This window comes from Anabrus simplex, chromosome 13 (assembly GCF_040414725.1).
Source record: "Anabrus simplex isolate iqAnaSimp1 chromosome 13, ASM4041472v1, whole genome shotgun sequence".
In the NCBI taxonomy this organism is placed as follows: domain Eukaryota; kingdom Metazoa; phylum Arthropoda; class Insecta; order Orthoptera; family Tettigoniidae; genus Anabrus; species Anabrus simplex.
In genome coordinates, this window is record NC_090277.1 from 94641796 (window position 1) to 94661837 (window position 20042).

Here is a 20042-nt window from a genome sequence, read left to right on the forward strand (position 1 = left end):
GCTAAGGCTGCTTTTATTTTTGGGTTTTGAACACACTATCCATAATTTTGCATAAGTCTCATAAAATTATAAATAGCACTGAACCAGAATCAATTTATCAATGGATTTTCATCTACTTAAGAAACAAAATCTGTCGATTTTTTTGGCAGCCTTTGTACAGCAGGATCTAGAGATAGTCATCCAGTGGGAATTTTAATTCAACAAATTTGAAACAAATCTTTAACTCTTCCCTCGTTTTCTCCGAGATTGAGAATTTGCTATACGCTTTTCAAACATCAATATCTAATCAATCAGTGGCACAGTTCACAGCATAGTGTACCACATGATTTGAACAGTTTGTTCTAACTGTATTACTATCTTCTGCCTTAAGAATTTCGTACGCTGAATATTTTGCTCCAAAATTTACATTCGCATTATAAGCACAGTAAGCAGACAAATATTTTATATCAAGATACTACGATGTTAAGTTTTTATTGAGAATTGAGGAGTATTTGTTCTAAATGTGCTATTTAAATTTAAAAAAAATAAATTTGAATATTATTGATTGCCATCAACAATCCAAAGATAGGCATAATTAGTTAACTTCGAAAGTTTGCGTGGAAATAGAATTGGATCACCAGCTTCTATAGCCCGCCTGGTGACCTTGATCATAAGGTGGCCTATATGGTCTGCGATGGTGGTGATTACTGTTTTAAGAGGAAGTACAACTAGGAAACCATCCTCTATATAACACCAATCAGAGAGAAAAAAATGGAAGGGATCCGACACTTAGAAAAATAAAGGTATCGACCAAAGAAAGACATGGGTCACGAATGGCGTGAAAATGAAAGACTCCCTATGCCTCGATTGCTTTTATACTGTCAGAGTCAGAAAAGAACAAGAGTTGACCATGGGAGGTAGGATAGGATAGATCAAAGTGAGGAGCCTGACAAAAGTAAGTGGAAGCAATGCCATGACTCAGCTGAGGTCCCCGTTGTCACCAACCCATTCTCTCAAGTTCAGAGCCCCTGGGGCCCTTTTAGTCGCCTCTTACGACAGGCATGGGATACCGTCAGTGTTATTCTACAACCCCCACCCACAGGCGGGTCTTTTGAGAATCTGAACACTGATGCTTGTGCATCACTCCTATAATTGGACTTTCATCCAGGCATACAGCACATGTACGAACCAGTAGCGTAGCCAGGATCGGCCAATGGGGGGGGGGGGTTACAGTTACAAAATTAAGATATAACATAATGAAAGTGCTTGTGCTTGTGCGCGTCTGGTACGCGCATGTATGACTGTCATAAGGATACTGATACAAGAGTGAATTACTGTATGTGATATTCAGATTGCAATACACTACAAAATTCTTACTTTAAAATACAGAACAAGAACAATATGATCGAGGTCAGCAGTTTTATCTCAAACGGTATGTTCAGTTTACAATCTAAAATCTAATTTTCGAGGCTTCCTAGAAAATAAATTTAACACATCTGTTGGTTTTACAACTATGTCTCTGTGAATGTTCAAGGGAGCCAACCCGTTGAGTTGACTTTCACTTGTGGTATTTCTGAGGTAGGTTTTAAGGCGTCTTAATGTTAAAAATGATCTCTCACTGGCTGCAGTGGTGACAGGTAGGGTGGGAAACACTCTCAACAAGCAGTAGATTGCAGGGAGTTTATCTTGATCACATAAAAGAAGTTTATTGTTTACTGTCAGTTTCTATTTATTTTCTTTTTGTGAAAGTTCAATGGGGGGGGGGGTTTCTAACCCCCAGTAACCCCCCCCCCTGGCTACGCCCCTGGTACGAACTGTCTGATTAAAACTATACATATACTGCACAGGTAAATGAAAATATAAAGAGGACGCTTTCAGAGAAGATCACGAGAACAATAACCTAATGACTAGCGGAACTGTTCAAATAAATGCGCTTTCAAAGAACAAACAGGTTCTTACTGCATTGCCTTATAAGGCAATAATTACATACAATTTACGATTATTAATACTCAAATTTCCGTAAATATTTGTTAACAACACGACTTCCACTAACCAAAACGAACATATTTTTGTGTTGTGTGATGATAACACTCCAATATCGATAGTTTCGATAGGTCGATTAAAGTCTGAAGTATTGCAGTTGGTCCGCCTCTGTGGTGTAGTGGTTAGTGTGATTAGCTGCCACCCCCGGAGGCCCGGGTTCGATTCCCACCATGGGCGCCCGCAGGATCTTTTCCAGGGGGGGGGGGCACATTAACAATTTTCTTGAATATAAAAACCAATATAACGCCAGCAACATTAAATTGTTTACAGAAACTTCCAGTTATAACATATGCTAGATGACTGTCAGTAATTTCAATTTATGAAATAATCTGGTATGATATTAAACATTCATTTCATTCATCATGTCGTTTACATATTTACAGGACTCTGTTTTATATATACATAACTCTTTTAATAACATTATTACTTGAGAAATATTAATCTTATAACTAAACCACATATATTACAGAAGTAGTAGTATTATTATCAACATATTAATACTTAAAATAAATTGAACTTCTAACTATCTCTTGCACACATTAAATATATTATTATTATTATTATTATTATTATTATTATTATTATTATACAAAATCACACCAACCTCAACAGAGTCGAGTAGATATCAGTAAAATACCACGTAAGGTGAAACCTTGTGTGTGGTAATTTAGAATATTAATTACATAGTGAGAAATATATTTTAAATGATGCCTGAAATACGAGTATGGGTATGAGTGAATGACGGATATGATCAACAGCACATGGTGGAGCATTGAATAGAAATTGGATATGGTGACGTGATATTCTCATTTAGTTATTTCTTCCATAACAGTTTTATTATCCCTGACAAAGGATTTAAGACACTTCAGACTCATTTTCTGACCTAATAAAGTAGTTTGTAAAGAACCGGGAAGGACATTAAAGAATTTTGGAATGAAGTACAAGAAATTGCGCTTTGTTATGCTAAGTTTGGGTTTGTATAACATACAACGGTGGTTCATCTTACTGCGTGTTGAATATTCATGTTTAATGTTCTCAATTATATTTTTGTTTTTGTTAATATATTTGTATATTTCAAGGGCATAGAGCTGTTTTACATTAAATATATTTGCTTCAGCATATAATTGACTACTTGGGTATAATCTTCCTTTCTGGTACATTATTCGTAATATAAGGTTTTGAACAACCTGTATTTTATTGATTACATTTTTGTAGGCTCCTCCCCATGCCAAAATTCCGTAGCTAAGAATAGACTGAACTAAAGCGTAATAAACCTCTTTTAACAATTTTATACTGGATATGTATTTTAAGTTATGAAATATATAAACAGTTCTTCTGATTTTCTTTCTTAAATCGGTAATGTGACTTTTCCATTTCATGTTCGAATCAATTAATAATCCCAAATACTTAACATTATTTACTTTATAAATTTTGTAGCAGTTACAATTAAATTTACAGTTGATGTTGTGTACAATTAATTCATTAAAATCGTTTCGTGTATCTGTTACAGAAAAATTCATAAATTTTGTCTTTTTAATGTTTAGAAATAATTCATTATTATCTAACCATGCTTGAACTTTAAGCAGTGCTCGAGTTGCTCTCTGTCTGACGAGATTCCAGCTATCACCCTCAACATAAATGACTGTATCATCTGCATATGTTACGACGTGCGTATGTTCGGCATTTGCTATTGTTTTCTCTAGATCATTAATAAATATAATAAACAATAAAGGACCTAATACTGTGCCTTGTGGGACACCCTTTATTATCCTCATTGGTGTGCTTAGATGTTGATTAATTTTGACATACTGTACTCGATCTGTCAAGTAACTCTCAAGCAAATCCAGCACATTACCCCTAAAGCCGTATTTTTCCAATTTCTGGAGGAGCAAGCGGTGTGACACACTATCGAATGCCTTTTCAAGGTCGAGAAATATCCCTGTGGAGAGCAGAGAAGAATTAAGATTTTCGTATATTCTCTTTGTTAAGGCGGATATAGCATCAGTCGTTCCGAGATTTTTAATGAATCCAAACTGTCTGGGCGAAAGTATTTGGTGTTTTTCTAAAAATTGGTAAATATTGTTCTTTAAGCATTTCTCGAATATTTTTGATATTGTTGTAGTTATCGAAATGGGTCTGTAATTTCTAATGTCACAAATATTTCCAGACTTGTGAAGAGGTTTTACTATTGTTGTTTTAAGCTGTTTTGGAAAGTAACCTAAGGTGAAGGAATCATTGATAATATTCAGCAACGGTTCCTTTAATGACTCTATATTTTCTTTAATAATTCGAGCCGAAATATTGTCTATTCCTACAGCTTTGTTTTCATGTACTTCACTCAAACATCTCTTCAGATCGTATTCTGTTACCGGTGCAAGGAAGCAAGTATGAGGGTTGCGAGCGATATTTAATGTGGAGTCGGAAATCTGTCTGTGATGCTTTGCTTTCTCAGTGGTTTCGTTAATGAAATAATTGTTAAATTTATTAGAAATATTTATGTCATCTTTCCAGATTTCACCTTTATATCTGATTTCCTTGATCTCTTCTTTTCTAACTGACCTTTGTGTTATTTCATTGACTATGCCCCAGACCTTACCCCGGTTATTTGAATTGCGATTGATCAGATTCCTATAGTACTCAGTTTTCGTTTTCATAATTAGATCATTTAGTTTGTTCCTATATTTCCTGTACTGTTCTTTAATTTCCAAGTTATTCTTATTCTTTAAATATTGTTGATAAAGTCGGTCTCTTGTGTGAATAGATTTTACCAAACCGTAAGAAATCCATTCTGTTCTTTTGACTTCCTTTGATTTCAATTTAACAGTGGACAGGCTCATGCAGCTTTTAATTGTATTCACGAATTTATCAAGTTTGATATCTAAATCACTGCTGTTTAAGATGTCTCCCCAATTTATTTTACTTAAATGATTTTTAAGCTCAAAATGATCTATTTTAAAACAGTTACGTCGAAAATTTGGTATATTACTAGGGGCCGAGGCATTTTGAATGTTGAGACTTACTATTATAGGATAATGATCTGAAATTTTACTTTGAGAGATGATAGACAGAATGTCGTCATTTCTCAACCTACTTTTAATCAAAGCATGATCAATACAGGATTTACTTGTACCAGATACTCTAGTAGGATTGTTTATTAAGGACTGAAAATTTCTTTCTTGTACCATGTTGAGATATTCGTCACAGTCGTGTTCATTTAAAAGGTCTCATCTTTAGAATTCCAGGGGGGGGGGGGCAAGTGCCCCCCCTTGCGGGCGCCCATGATTCCCACCTCAGCCAACCTGGAAGTGGTTTTCCATGGTTTCCCACTTCTCCTCCAGGCAAATGCCGGGATGGTACCTAACTTAAGGCCACGGCCGCTTCCTTCCCTCTTCCTTGCCTATCCCCACACAATGCCCCTTTTCAACATAGCAAGTGAGGCCGCCTGGGCGAGGCACTGGTCATCCTCCCCAGTTGTATCCACCGAACCAGAGTCTGAAGCTCCAGGACACTGCCCTCGAGGCGGTAGAGGTGGGATACATCGCTGAGTCCGAGGGAAAAACTGACCCCAGAGGATAAACAGATAAAGAAGAAGAAGAAGTATTGTAGTTGGTCTTGCCCCGGTCCACCTGCGCGGCAGCAACGCCTAACGGCCGGTTAAGTCTTTGCTGCCTTTCATTGTTGAATGTCTGAGGCCCCAAAAACTTATCAGTAGACAGCGGATTTTAGGCAAATGCCTATTTAACATATACATGCGTCGCCTTTTAAATGTACATGTTTCATGAACGTTTAGGTCTATATAAAGCAGTTTTATAATGCCTAAAAATGCCTATTTTGAGGTTAGCGCCTATTTTCCATTCTATTTTAGTGCCAATTTTCCAGTTTGACTAGTTTTTCCTTTGTTAGATTTGAATTTCCGTTTTAATTTTGATATTTTACACTATTCATAATAATGATCTACTGTGCCATTATTTTTAAAGAGCCTTTAACTTAAAGGTCAGCGATGATTCTTACGAGCCTGTATAAAACACTGCAAGGAGAGTTAACCAACCCCTTCCTCCTTTCCACCTTTGGAAAGCCCAGCAATTAGTGACACAATGCGAACGTCACAATCTCTTTACGTTTATAAATATACCCATTTCAAATTTGGAATTTCATCTTTTACTAGAACAACAGCTGCACATGTGGTACGTGTGTACTGTTGGTATTTACAGCTCGATATGTTCACATGAAGAAAACGTAATGCCGAAAATAAAATCATCTAAAGTATCATTAATTCGACAGTGGCTCCTTGAATTCCCCGATTACTCGACAGAGTTTTGATGTTTCCTATTATTCATTTTAGTGCCTAAATATAGCAGTTAAGGAGCCTAATTTAGATATATGAAACATTACCTTTTAGAGCCTAAACTTCCGCTGTCTACTTATCAGTAATGAAATGGCGTATGGCGTTTAGTACCGGGCGTGTCCGAGGACACGTTCGGCTCCCCTGATGCAGGTCTTTCGATCTGACGCTCGTAGACGACCTGTGCGTCGTGACGAGGATGAAATGATGATGAAACGACACATACACACAGCCCCCGTTCACTGATTATTGTTGTTAGGTGAGGTATGCTTTGTCTTTTCTTCTGCCATTCCCTTTTGCTGCTAGTTGCTTTACGTCGCACCGACACAGATAGGTCTTATGGCTACGATGGTACAGGGAAGGCCTAGGAATGAGAAGGAAGCGGCCGTGTCCTTAATTAAGGTACAGCCCCAACATTTTCCTGGTGTGAAAATGGGAAACCACGAAAAACCATCTTCAGGGCTGTTGACAGTGGGGTTCGACCCCACTATCTCCCGGATGCGAGCTCATAGCCGCGCGCTCCTAACCGCACGGCCAACTCGCCCGGTATTCCCTTTTGCTAGATGGCATTACTGCTACAGTTATTGCAAAACAAAACGGCGGCTACACAAAAGCTGATAAATAAATAAATAAATAAATAAATAAATAAATAAATAAATTAGTTGCGTATGTCCAACCCTTGTCCCTTTTCTCTACGAAGTCGGATATGAAGTGAGGTGAATCTTCGTAGCGAGGTTTTAGAACCGGATGTTAATGAGAGGTGGTGGTGACTGTGATCACTGTTTAAGAGGAAGTAGAACTAGGCTACCATCCTCTATATAAGTTAACACTAATCAGGGAGAAAAAATGGAAGGGACCCGATACTTCGAAAAATGAAGGTATCGGCCAAAGAAAGAAAACGCCACGAAAGGCGTGAAAATGAAATCCTCCCTAGGCCTCGCAAACATAATAGCGTCGGGGTCGGAAAACACAAGAGTTGACCGAGGGAGGTCGGATAGGATAGATGAAAGGAGGAGCCTGACACAAGTAAGCAGAAGCTAAGGGCCCAGTGGTCGCCAAACCACGCTCTCAAGTTGAGAGCCCTTCGGCCCTTTCATTCGCCTCTTCCGTCAGGCAGGGGATACCGTGGGCGTTATTCTACCGCCCCCCCACCCACAGAGGGGTGGAGTTTATGGGATGAAGTGAATGACGTGATATATGATAGTAGGAAGGGGGAGAGTGAAACCCGGTGACGGCACATAGCTTGCTCCTGTCGAATAGCACCAAGGGGTCTGCTGAACGCTTTACGCCTCCATCCGACGCAGGAATCACCATCAACAGCGTCATATGCTCTCACTCTATATGAGCACTGTGGAGTGGTTTGAAATGTAATCCAGGCTTTTGGCACACAATGTAATGATTAGAAATTGTATAAATAAATAAATAAATAAATAAATAAATAAATAAATAAATAAATAAATAAATAAATAAATAAATAAATAAATAAATAAATAAATAAATAAATAAATAAAATGTAATTTAATTTGCAGTTTATCACGCGTTATCCTAATCAAAATCCCTATTTATCATTTTACAATAATTGTAATATAATTCGCAGGGTTTCTTAAACGCTGAAAGATTTTCTTTTTCAAGGAAGTAAACCGTGCGACTTGAGAATGTCCCGAATGGGTGGTCCGAGAATGGTGACAGTGTCGCGATCTGGCGGCGGTGGCGGAGTGGAGTGTTGCTGCTGTCGCTGTTGTACCTGCCTCCATCTGCAGTTTCTCAAAACCACACCAGGGGCACTGAAGATCGCGGAAGTGGTAAGTCAGAGTTGGGAAATACTACTACTACTACTACTACTACTACTACTACTACTACTACTACTACTACTACTACTACTACTACTACTTATTATTATTATTATTATTATTATTATTATTATTATTATTATTATTATTATTATGCCCTTGCTGGCGAGATGTAGTGTTTATAGTGCACTATGTCTTCTGGTATGGGTTATATCAAATTTGTTGCTTTCATTGACCTGTCTCAGTCTCATCCTTGGCTTTGACAATATGAAAGTGACTGAGGTATGAGTGATGCTAGTAATATCATTCCTTATGCAGCCAGTCCCTGTTATGAATGGTGTGAAAATATCGCTCATAGGGTTGGTTGGTGCATGCATTTCAGTGGGCTTGGCAGACTGATATGTAATAGCAACGGCTGGCTCAGTGAGGAAAGCAACGGGAAACTACCTCACTCCTCATTTCCCTAGTACGCCTCTTCAGTGACGCCTAGGCTATTTATGACAGCTGTTGGCGGAGCTGCAGAGGATCAAACCAGCCTTCGGGCTGAATACCCAACATACATTATTATTATTATTATTAAGGTCCAGCCTCAGCATTTGCCTGGTATGAAGATGGTAAACCACGATGGTAGGATCGAACCCGCAACCTAGCTTATGGCTTCGCAACTCGCACCAAGCTGCTAACCCTCTCGGTAAATTTAGTAGTAGTCAAGTTTCTACCTTTAAACCGTGAAAAATACGTACATGGAATCACAAATTATGTGAGCCTAATAGTGGGTTAATAGTGCTAACAATAAATTAGAGGCTCAAAGATTGAACTTTGACTTTCAGTATAATCACTTGTGAATCTGTCCATGGACAGGTTACAAGTGTACTGTTCCCTACAGCGTTTTCGGCCCTGAGCAAGCTTTTAACCTCTTTATACTTCCTTCCCATTTTCAGATCAGTCATTATACCAAATTTTCTTCTCCTCTTCCTCTTCTTCCTAAAATCTTTCCTCTCATTATTCCCTTTTGTAGACAATCTTTCCACGAAATGTGTCCATCAAGCTTTCTCCCTTTTCCATATTGCCTCGATGAAGATTCGTTCTTCCTTCACCCTTCTCAGCACTTCGATGTTTTTCTTCTTCTCGATTCGCAGCATCATTTAATTCAAAGCTTCCTAGTAATTTCTTTCTTTCTTTCTTTCTTTCTTTCTTTCTTTCTTTCTTTCGGAGAGTCCACGTTTCAGATCCATATAGAACTGTACTCCAAGACGAAACATTTAGCGAAAAGTTTCCTTAGTGTTAGGTTGACCTTTTTTTTTTTTTTTTTTTTTTTCCAGTTTATAGCTCTTTTATCTTTCTAAAGGCTTCCTTTCCTCACATTATGACCATTTTTTTTCTCAGCTGACGAAGTAGGCGCACCAGCAATCGCATAAATTAAATATCTTATTTCCTCTCATTTATCTGTTGGTTTATTGTTTGTTTTGTTTTTTCAGTCACTGACCAAACTTCACGGAACTTACAGAGTCAGTTGGTCTTTTTCTTTCTTTGTTTAGAATATTCACCGGTATACTTCGCTATCTTGATGATCCTACGCATCAACAGTTCCTCCTTATTCCATTGCTAAGTGGTTAGCGTGCTGGCCTTTGGTCACAGGTGTCCGGGTTCGATTCCCGGCCAGATCAGGGCTGGTTCCAGGTCCACTCAGCCTACTTGATTACAAGTTAGGAGCTATCTGACGGTGAGAAGGCCGCCCCGTTCTAGAAAGCCAAGAAAAACGGCCGAGAGGATTCGTCGTGCTGATCACACGACACCTCGTAATCTGCAGGCCTTCGGGTTGAGCAGCGGTCGCTTGGTAGGCCATGGCCCTTCGGGGCTGTTGCGCCATGGGGCTCCTCTTTTTTTTTTTTTTTTTTTTTGAAGAGATAGAATGATAGAACACCTTGGACTTGTTCAGTTGGTTTTTGAGGGGAGTGTAGGCGGTAAGAACGGTACGGGTAGACCAAGGTATGAATATGACAAGCAGATTAGAGCAGATGTACGATGTAGTAGTTATGTAGAAATGAAATGATTAGCACAATAGGGTAGCATGGAGCGCTGCATCAAACCAGTCTATGGACTGATGACTCAAACAAAAACATCTATTTTATATCATTTTGTTTATAACTTAAATAGGAGCCCTCTAAAATATTAATATTAGTATTTATTATGAAGCTACTAACAAATACATAGCTACAGTGGACTAGTCTAGAACTCAAGGTCCGAAGTGATCTGATCTGCTGGTCGGATTTGGGTTTGGTTCTCCAAGGCAATCAACTTGTGCTGGCCTGTTCTATAGCGATAAAATAATACTGTTTGTATTCTGAACAGGCTTATTAATAATATCATTGATGGTTCCTCAGGTAGCAGGGGCTCTCTGTCAGAGTCTACTCATCAACTTCGGCCTCATCGACTCCGGTCGTCTGGGAGCGTCCTTCGTCAGTTTCCTCACCACTGTGTCGTCGTGCCTCATGACGACGTCTCTCCTGCTAGCGTGCTACGTCCTCTCCGAGAACTCATTCCGACTGATCCGGTCCTCGCTCTTCGTGAGTATTTCAGCACGGTTCATCTGATGTGATATTTTGTTTGTTTGTTTGTTTGTGTTTTTTTTTTTTTGCAGCACCGGTAAGTAAACTAGCGCACTAACCAGTGCAGCCTCCACAGACAGACTTCATATGCCATCTTCCCAATCCCTAAAATGAAACAACAACAATAATACAAATTGTCTTGTAAGTTATAAATAGGTCTATCGTTGATAGAAACTCTTAAACTCTTGTAGGTGATGGCGGTAAAATTACACCCACGGTATCCCCTGTCTGTCGTTGGTATGAAATTGGGATGAAAAGTCAAGTTGTAAGTTTCACCAAGAGGAAAATTCTTCTCAATTTTAATTATTGTGTTGATGGGGTGATAGTACCTCATGGGGAACACCGTAACCACCTAGGTGTTAATATAAGGAATAATCTTCATTGTGATCATCATATTAACGAGGTTGTTGAGAAAGGTTACAGATCTCTTCACATAGTTCTTTCTTAACCTGTTTACCCTCTGGGGTTGGTTTTTCCCTTGGACAGCGAGGGATCCCACCTCTACCGCCTCAAGGGCAGTGTCCTGGAGCTTCAGACTTTGGGTCGGGGATACAACTGGGGAGGATGACCAGTACCTCGCCCAGGCGGCCTCACCTGCTATGCTGAACAGGGCCCTTGCGGGGGGATGGGAAGATTGGAAGGGATAGACAAGGAAGAGGGAAGGAAGCGGCCGTGGCCTTAAGTTAGGTACCATCCCGGCATTTGCCTGGAGGAGAAGTGGGAAACCACGCAAAACCACTTCGAGGATGGCTGAGGTGGGAATCGAACCCACCTCTACTCAGTTGACCTCCCGAGGCTGAATGGATCCCGTTCCAGCCCTCGTACCACTTTTCAATTTTCGTGGCAGAGCCGGGAATCGAACCCGGGCCTCCGCAGGTGGCAGCTAATCACACTAACCACTACACCACAGAGGCGGAATCTTCACATAGTTACGAGATTATTTAGGGGTTGTGGTAACTGGTAAGGAAGTAAAGGAGAGGGCGTGTACGTCTCTGGTAAGACCGCAGTTGGAGTATGGCTCCAGTGTAGGGAACCCTCAACAGGATTACTTGATACGAGAATTGGAAAAATATTCAAAGGAAAGGAAAGCAGTACGATTTGTTCTGGATGATTTCCGACAAAGGAGTTGTGTTACTAAAATGTTACAAACTTTGGGCTGGGAAGACTTAGGAGGAAGGAGACGAGATGCTGGACTATGTGGTATGTTTCGAGCTGTCAGTGGTGAGTTGGAGTGGAATGAGATGAGTAGGGCTCGGATGTATAAGACCTAAAAATAGCCCAAATAAGCAAGCAAATATGACCTCGAAAGCGACGAAATATGACGTAAAAATTGCAAAATATGACCCGAAAATGATTAATCTAAATATGGCCATTTTAAAATAAGTTATAAATCAAAACGGCAATTCCTTTGATACATATTTGTTAACTAAATTGTTTATTCTTACTTTCATATTAATTTTCTGAATATACATGTTCAGCAGTTATTCACAGTCTATTGTCCTCGATTTACTTATCAAACATTTGTGAATACATACCTATAAAGTACTAAGTTCACTAAGATTATCAGATCACACAACATTTCAAAAGTCAAAACATGTTTGCACCCTTCATTGTTGGTTTGAAATACGAGAAAACTAGAAATCAATCTATTTTTTTAAAAAATATTTTGGAACGTTTTAGCCCAGATTACATTAATATTACTCAAATGCGTTAAAGTTTAAATTGAGCACCACGAAACATATTAAGTAGATGTCCTTCGATGCATTATGGTAGAGCGGCAGGGTAAATAGTGCGAACTCACATAACTTTTTCATTCTTTTCCGCGGGTGGTGTTGAAGTGTATGACAAGATTCATCTTTAAATCATCAGGTGCGAAAGACCTCCGTTTATCACTTAACATAATCTTGTAAGAAGATAAGCTCCTTTCTATATCACAAGACAAAATTAAATCACTGCTGTCGAGTATGCACTCATCTTGAATTGTACTGGTAACTTCTCCTCTAAGAAAATCATTTATCTTGCACACACGGCGAAAAGCGTAACTTCGATTAAGCACATTTTCAAGTTTCCATTTTATACTGACGCCAACTATTCCATGTGATTGTTGTGCTGAAAGTTCAACATGTCTCACATTTTCTTTACCTGCATGAATTTTTAAGCTATAGCAGCTTCTAAACGAGTAAGTGCACTCGATATAATTCCAAAGTTCAACTTAATATATGCCAGACTTTCTGACAAACTGAAGGAAAACAATTCCTGGGCAATCTTGGTAGAAGAGGCAGAGTATTCCACTTGTATTAACTACAGATATGATACGGAAAAGCAGTTTTGTGAATACTAGTTCTCATTTGGAAACACTTATCAGAGAGAAAAATGGAAGGAATCCGACACTTCGAAAAATGAAGGTATCGGCCAAAGAAAGACAAGGGCCACGAAGGGCGTGAAAATGAAAGACTCCCTAGCCCTCGCAAACCTAATAGCGTCGGGGTCGGAAAAGAACAAGAGTTGACCAAGGGAGTTCAGATAGGATAAATGAAAGCGAGGAGCCTGGCACAAGTAAGTGGAAGCATTGCCAGGACTCAGCTGAGGACTCCGTGGTTGCCAACCCACGCTCCAAAGTTCAGAGCCCCTGGGACCCCTTTTAGTCGCCTCTTACGACAGGCAGAGGATACCGTGGGTGTTATTCTACCGCCCCCACCCACAGAGGGAGGACTCAGCTAAGGGCCCTGTGGTCGCCAACCCACGCTCCCAATTAAGCTACCTTGGAGCCCCTTTTAGTCTCCTCTTACGACAGGCAGAGGATACCGTGAGTGGTTTTCTACCTCCCTCACCCACAGGGGGCTGTTTCTACCACGCTCTGACTGAGGTCCTTATAGCGTAAAACATTTTTAACTACCCAACCAGACAACGAAAGTGAGCTTAAGTAAATTTTATATATTTCTTTTAGTATCTACCGATTCAGTCAGTATTTCCGTCGACGGAAGATACTTTCCATTAAAACATCAGCTTTCCTTACTCGATTTTCTTAATTATTGTCCTCGAGTACTGCGCGTATCCTCGTTAAGACAACTGAATTTTATTAGTTTGCCATTAATTTTTAAGAATTAACGAACTGCCTTTAAATACGAATATTTTCAATTTCCTGTGTACACGGCTATATTGTACGTTCCAACTCTCTTACAAACATTATAACACAAGAGTGTATTCCAACTCCAAGCTAAATATTGCAACATGAGACGATGTGGACGTAGGGTAGTTATCCCCTGCCATCCGAAGCAACCCCTCGACGAACAATGAATGAGCCTCCTCTCACCCCTTCTGTGTAAATGCGACCCTCTCCTACTTCCACCCTGTCGCCTGCGGCTGACTTTAAATGGTAGCAACTAGGGGGAGGATTTAGCGAGCAAAACAAATCCTGAACCACACTATGAGGCAAAGGGTATATGGCAACACAGAATAAGAAGAAGAAGAAGAAGAAGAAGAAGAAGAAGAAGAAGAAGAATGCTTGGCGCCGGGCTGTGTGGCTCAGACGGCTAAGGCGCTGGCCTTCTAACCCCAACTTGGCAGGTTCGATCCTGGCTCAGTCCGGTGATATTTGAAGGTGCTCAGATACGACAGCCCCGTGTCGGTAGATTTACTGGCACGTAAAAGAACTCCTGCGGGACTAAATTCCGGCACCTCGGCGTCTCCGAAGACCTTAAAAAAGTAGTTAGTGGAACGTAAAGCAAATAACATTATTATTATTATTGTTATTATTATTATTATTATTATTATTATTATTATTATTATTATTATTATTATTATTATTATTATTATTATTATTATTATTACAATGCTTGGCAGGAATGATGTAGCAGAAACCGGAAGGGAATGCCTAGGAAGGTGTTCAGACGTTTGATGTAGAGACATTTCGTCAAATTTTAAAATATATCTACAAGATAAATTCGTCCAATCCTTTACTAATCCAAATAATGTAATGTCTCGCGGCACTGAGTCGATGAATTTTCGACCAAAGAATAGTATATTAACTTTTCGTCCAAAGTTATATCTCTAACGTAAGTGGTGGTCGTGATTATTGTTTTAAGAGGAAGTACAATTGGGCAACCATCCTCTATATAACACTAATAAAAAAAATGAAGGGATCTGACACTTCGAGAAAAGAAGGTAACAGCCAAAGAAAGACAAGGGTCACGAGGGGTGTGAAAATCAAAGACGCCCTAGGGTCGAATGCCCTAATACCGTCGGGGTCGGAAAAGAACAAGAGTTGACCAAGGGAGGTCGGATAGGATAGATAAAAGTAACGTGACTGGTACAACTAAGTGGAAACAATGAGAGGACTCAGGATAGAGCCCCGTGGGCGCGAACGCACTCTCCCCAAGTTGAGGGCGTCTGGGACCCCTTTTAGTCGCCTTTTACGGTAGACAGGGGATACCATGGGTGTTATTCTACCACCCCCGCCCACAGGGGGACCAACCTAATACCGTCGGAGTCGGAAAAGAACAAGAGTTGACCAAGGGAGGTCGGATAGGATAGATGAAAGTGAGGATTCTGGCACAAGTAAGTGGAAGCAAGGGCCCTGTGGTCGCCAACCCAGGCTTCCAATTTCAGAGCCCCTGGGGCCTCTTTTAGTCACCTCTTACGATACCGTCACCGTCAATGTTATTCTACCGACACCACCCACAGGAGGTTAGTGTATAGGATTCTGACCAGGATAACTTGATACGAGAACTAGAAGAGATCGATTTGTTCTGGGTGATTTCCGACAAAAGAGGAGTATTATGAAAATGTTGCAAACTTTGGACTGGGAAGTCTTGGGAGCAAGGAGACGAGTTGCTCGACTAAGCGGTATGTTCCGAGCTGTCAGCGAAGAGATGGGGTGGAATAAGTTTCAGTGGAGCTTTTAAAGTAGGAAGGATCATAAAAGAAAGATAAAGTAGGAATTGAAGAGGAAATACTGAGGTAAATAATTGTCTATAGAAAGAGGAATTAGAGATTGGAATAATTTAGCAAGGGACATGTTTGATAAATTTTCAGCTTCGTTGAAATGATTTAACAAGCTACGGGTGTATTCTGCCAGAAGACAGGTCCGAACCTCGTACGGTGGCCAGCTCCTTTCCGCTCCTCCATCCCTTATCCCCCACCAACAGCGCGTGGCAAGCCATCCAAATCCTGACCACGCCCATTGTTGATTAACTTCCGAGATCTCACGGGATCCGGTGTTTCAACACGGCTAATGCCGTTGGCATTATTTATTTATTTATTTATTTATTTATTTATTTATTTATTTATTTATTTATTTATTTATTTATTTATTTATTTATTTATTTATTTATTTATTTATTTTTGCTAGTGGCTTTACGTCGCACCGACACAGATAGGTTTTATGGCGGCGATGGGGTAGGAAAGGCCTAGGAGTTGGAAGGAAGCGGTCGTGGCCTTAATTAAGGTTCAGTCCCAGCATTTACCTGATGCGAAAATGGGAAACCACGGAAAACCATCTTCAGGGCTGCCAACAGTGGGATTTGAACCCACTATCTCCCGGATGCAAGCTCACAGCCGCGCGCCTCTAACAGCACGGCCAACTCGCCCGATGGCATTATTTAACAAAAGACTGTAATATAATAACATACAGGTAATCTGCCACCTATGCGACAGCCCTAAATGCAGATCACTGATGACTGATGGTGGTGATTATTGTTTTAAGATGAAGTATTGACGATATTAGGCATATTATTCAACTTAGTTTCATTGATGGAACATGTTTCTTTCTTGGACTACAGCTATGAGTGTTCATGTGGAAAAATATGTTCCTATTTTCATGTTACTTTTTCCGAATACCGCACACGTCTTATCAACGGACCTTTTGCAAATCCCTAAGAGTGTCCACTATTAAGAAGTTTTCACTTCTAAGCGCTATTCAATGACACGTTCTTCACAAAGACTTTAAATCCTACGCGTCAGATACAAGACAATGAAAGAAGGCGTCGAGGCATTAGGAGGCCTGCCATGACACAGAAATATTTAACTAAAGACTGCAACCGAACCACTAACAAAGGTCACGAAATTTTGTGTACAGGCGTGTAGAGTATTGACACACAAGTCAGTTCACAAATGGAAAGAAAAAATACGACTCACATATTTTGTTTATATTTAATTATTTAATTGTGAAACAGGTCATGGTAAACAACAATGCTACAATTAGTTTATGATATAGAAATGACAAACATAGGCAAAATAATATGTATTATCTTCTGTGGAAAAATTTAATGAACAAGGTTACAGCATCTTTACAACCGCAGAACATTTTGTCCTTGTCGCATCCCATATTGTCTGCAAATTAGATGATCCTTTCAGACAAATTATAAAAATAACTTACAGTAATTGATGGTTGTATGGCTTGGGTTCTCTTCGAACAAATATTGTACATTTTGGGTATGAGCAAACCCATTCAGAAAAAACAGGCATTCGTCATTGATCAGAACCTGCCGACTGACTGACTGACTGACTGTCACAGATTTTTATTCCACACCCTGAAGGGGTGAACGGGTCACCTAGACGGTTATGCCCTCTCTCTGGCCAACAGATGCGGTTGGGTTGGGGAATGTGATGGAGGAAGGAGGTAGGTAAAGGATGTGAAGAAGAAGAAGATGGGAATAGGTTTGGCCTCTTAGCTAAGGAGTATGCAACTTTAGTTCCAAACCCCACGGCACTTAACGCTCTTGAAAGGGCCTTGGCCTTCCCAGCGACCGCTGCTCAGCCCGAAGGCCTGCAGTTTACGAGGGGTCGTGTGGTCAGCACGACGCATCCTCTCGGCCGTTATTCTGGGCTTTCGAGACCGGGGCCGCTATCTCACCGTCAGATACCTCCTCAATTCTAATCACGTAGGCTGAATGGAGCTCGCATCAACCCTCAGGTCGAGAGAAAAATCCCTGAATGGCCGGGAATCGAACCCGGGGCCTCCGGGCGAGAGGCAGGCACGCTACCCCTACACCACGCATCCTCTGCCGGCTGCAACTTTAGTTCATTTCATTAATATTTACAATAAGTGTTTGTTTGTATTTCTTTTCTTTTTTTATTTACATATATGAAAGTTCTACAGTTGAACACTACTTGGATTAACATCACTTTAAAAAAAAAAAATTACATTCATGTATGAAGTTCAAAAGTTTAACATAGTGCTGATTAGAAATTTTTCACACGTTCCTTCGCCAAGGTGCTCTATTCTCAAGATAGGGTGGCAAATGTGTGAAGAACGACATGTAATATCCCTGGTGAACTCTCAAACCTACGCTTAACAAGTCCATTCGGTGATTACAAAGACTGGAGAGGGTGCGATACTGTGATGTAGTTGCTTTAGCTGAGTGGGCTGTGAATGTGTTCAAACAAGGGTTTCCAATGGTGTAAAGCTGAAGTGCAACTTTAGGCCAGAATGGGTAATTAGAAAGTGAGGATTGAATGTTTGATTCGCTGCGGCTTGTGAGTGATATCTAAGGGTCTGCTGTAGGAGGTGGAAATTTAGTAATTAAAATGTGACATTGGGAAATAGGTCCTCGACTGTAGGTGACTGAAAAGGGAACGACTAGGTGATGTAGGCTGATCAATGGTTCTGATAGGGGCTGTGAGTTTTGGTTGATTTTGAGGAGGTGCAGGACGGTGACAGCATCGGCGAGAATACACTGCGTGATCACCTGCATAGTTATGACACTGGGGAGGTGGGGGTTGGATATGTGTTGAGACATCTGGGTGTAGAATGATCTTGATTGCAATATCCACATTTAAGATTCTTGGCAGTACACTTCATGGTGGTATGTTTATTGTAGATGAGACAGCGTTCACACCGAATGGTTTATAGAGATGGGGCGTGAAATGGTTCCACTTTATGGTGGTGTCTATGTATGGAGACTCCGTTGGCCAAGACACGGTCCACATCTTCGAGCGATGGCAGAAGAATTCTCACCATATAGGTGTGGAACCCGTGGAGTTCTTGATTCAGAATGCCTTCTTGACTGGAATGCCTTCCACGCTGAGTTCTGATATTATGGTTTCTTCTGCAATAGAGGGGTCAATATCTCGTATTACACAGCTGAGAGGGAGGTAGAACGGTGGGGGAAGGTAGAGTTTTGATGGGTAGGGGTGGGACTAGTAGAAAAGGGGTTATTAATCCAAGTTGGTGAGCTCCTATTGCAGTGGTGAGTTGAGCGGCCACGGTGTCCCCATTAACTTGAATGACGACTCCAACTGTTCTCCCGATGTCCGCTATATCCTCACGGCGCATATTCAATCTGAGCAGGGTGGAAAAAATGGCGTGGGGAGATTGGAACTCGGGGACAGGGTTGGAGGTAGAAATGAATGCGTTCCTGAGGGGGTAGGTTGGAGCAAACGGGAATGATTGATGAGACGTCTTGTGCCGGATTCTGATGAAAGTGCGAGCTAAGAGAGGGTGGCAGGGGTAGAATTGGGAGGAATGTGTTGATTGATGACGTCCTAGATGGCGGCAGTGCATCTGTGATGTCTGCCGATGGTGCAGGTTCCAGGTCCAAAGTAAGGCGTTGTTGAGCTTGTTCTTCCTCAGGAGCAGACTATGGAAAAAACCTCTTAAACCGGAAATGAACTCTAGTGTTGTCCCATTGCGGAGCTGGTGTCATGGGAAGAAATCTGGACTGGGAGTCAGGTTCTGCGAAACTAGATATTACAGCCGAGTGGTAAGCAGCTGCGGCTGTTAGACTCAAGTCAGTGGCGGTGGTGTGGTCGTTGTGGTTGTACGTGTTGGTCATTGCTGTGGTGGTGGCCGGACAATAAGGTGATTAACAATACATGACTGCGATTGACCTTCATGGGGACTGTGGAGATATGGTATTGCTAACGATGGGCTCGTCCTGAGGTGTTTCCCCGTCAATTTTCTTCTGTCCACCTAGTCAGAACACTTTTTCAACAGGGAATGCCCTACGTGCTGAGTTACGGTGTAGAAAAACCGTTGGTCAACATGCTGAAGGAAGGATCGATCAACATGCAAATGCTGTGTGATCCAGCTGCAATATGTTCGCCTCTTGAGCGGATCCTCTTCTTTCGTTGTATGTAAATGATTTAATTTGTAGGGGTGAAAACGTGCTGACTCTGAGAACAGCTTTTCTACTTAATCACCAGCTAATCATCTATTCCCAACCCCGGCCTGTGCCCCTAGATAACAAATAAGTCGGATAAGTAAGTAACGTCGCGACACTGCAGATGGCACATGCTTGGGCAAAAGCTCCGTTCTATAAATTACAGTCTACGCAACAT

At 40.8% G+C, this 20042-nt stretch overlaps 1 protein-coding gene across 1 annotated transcript in view; it reads left to right on the forward strand.

Annotated features, from left to right (window-relative positions):
- Window positions 1-8028: 8028 nt before the first annotated feature.
- Window positions 8029-20042, forward strand: part of sing (MARVEL domain-containing protein sing) — a 45256-nt gene continuing 33242 nt past the window's right edge. The window contains exons 1-2 of the mRNA XM_067156952.2: window positions 8029-8166; window positions 10539-10721. Coding sequence (XP_067013053.2) covers window positions 8029-8166; window positions 10539-10721 — 321 coding nt within the window. The remainder of the gene's footprint in view (window positions 8167-10538; window positions 10722-20042) is intronic.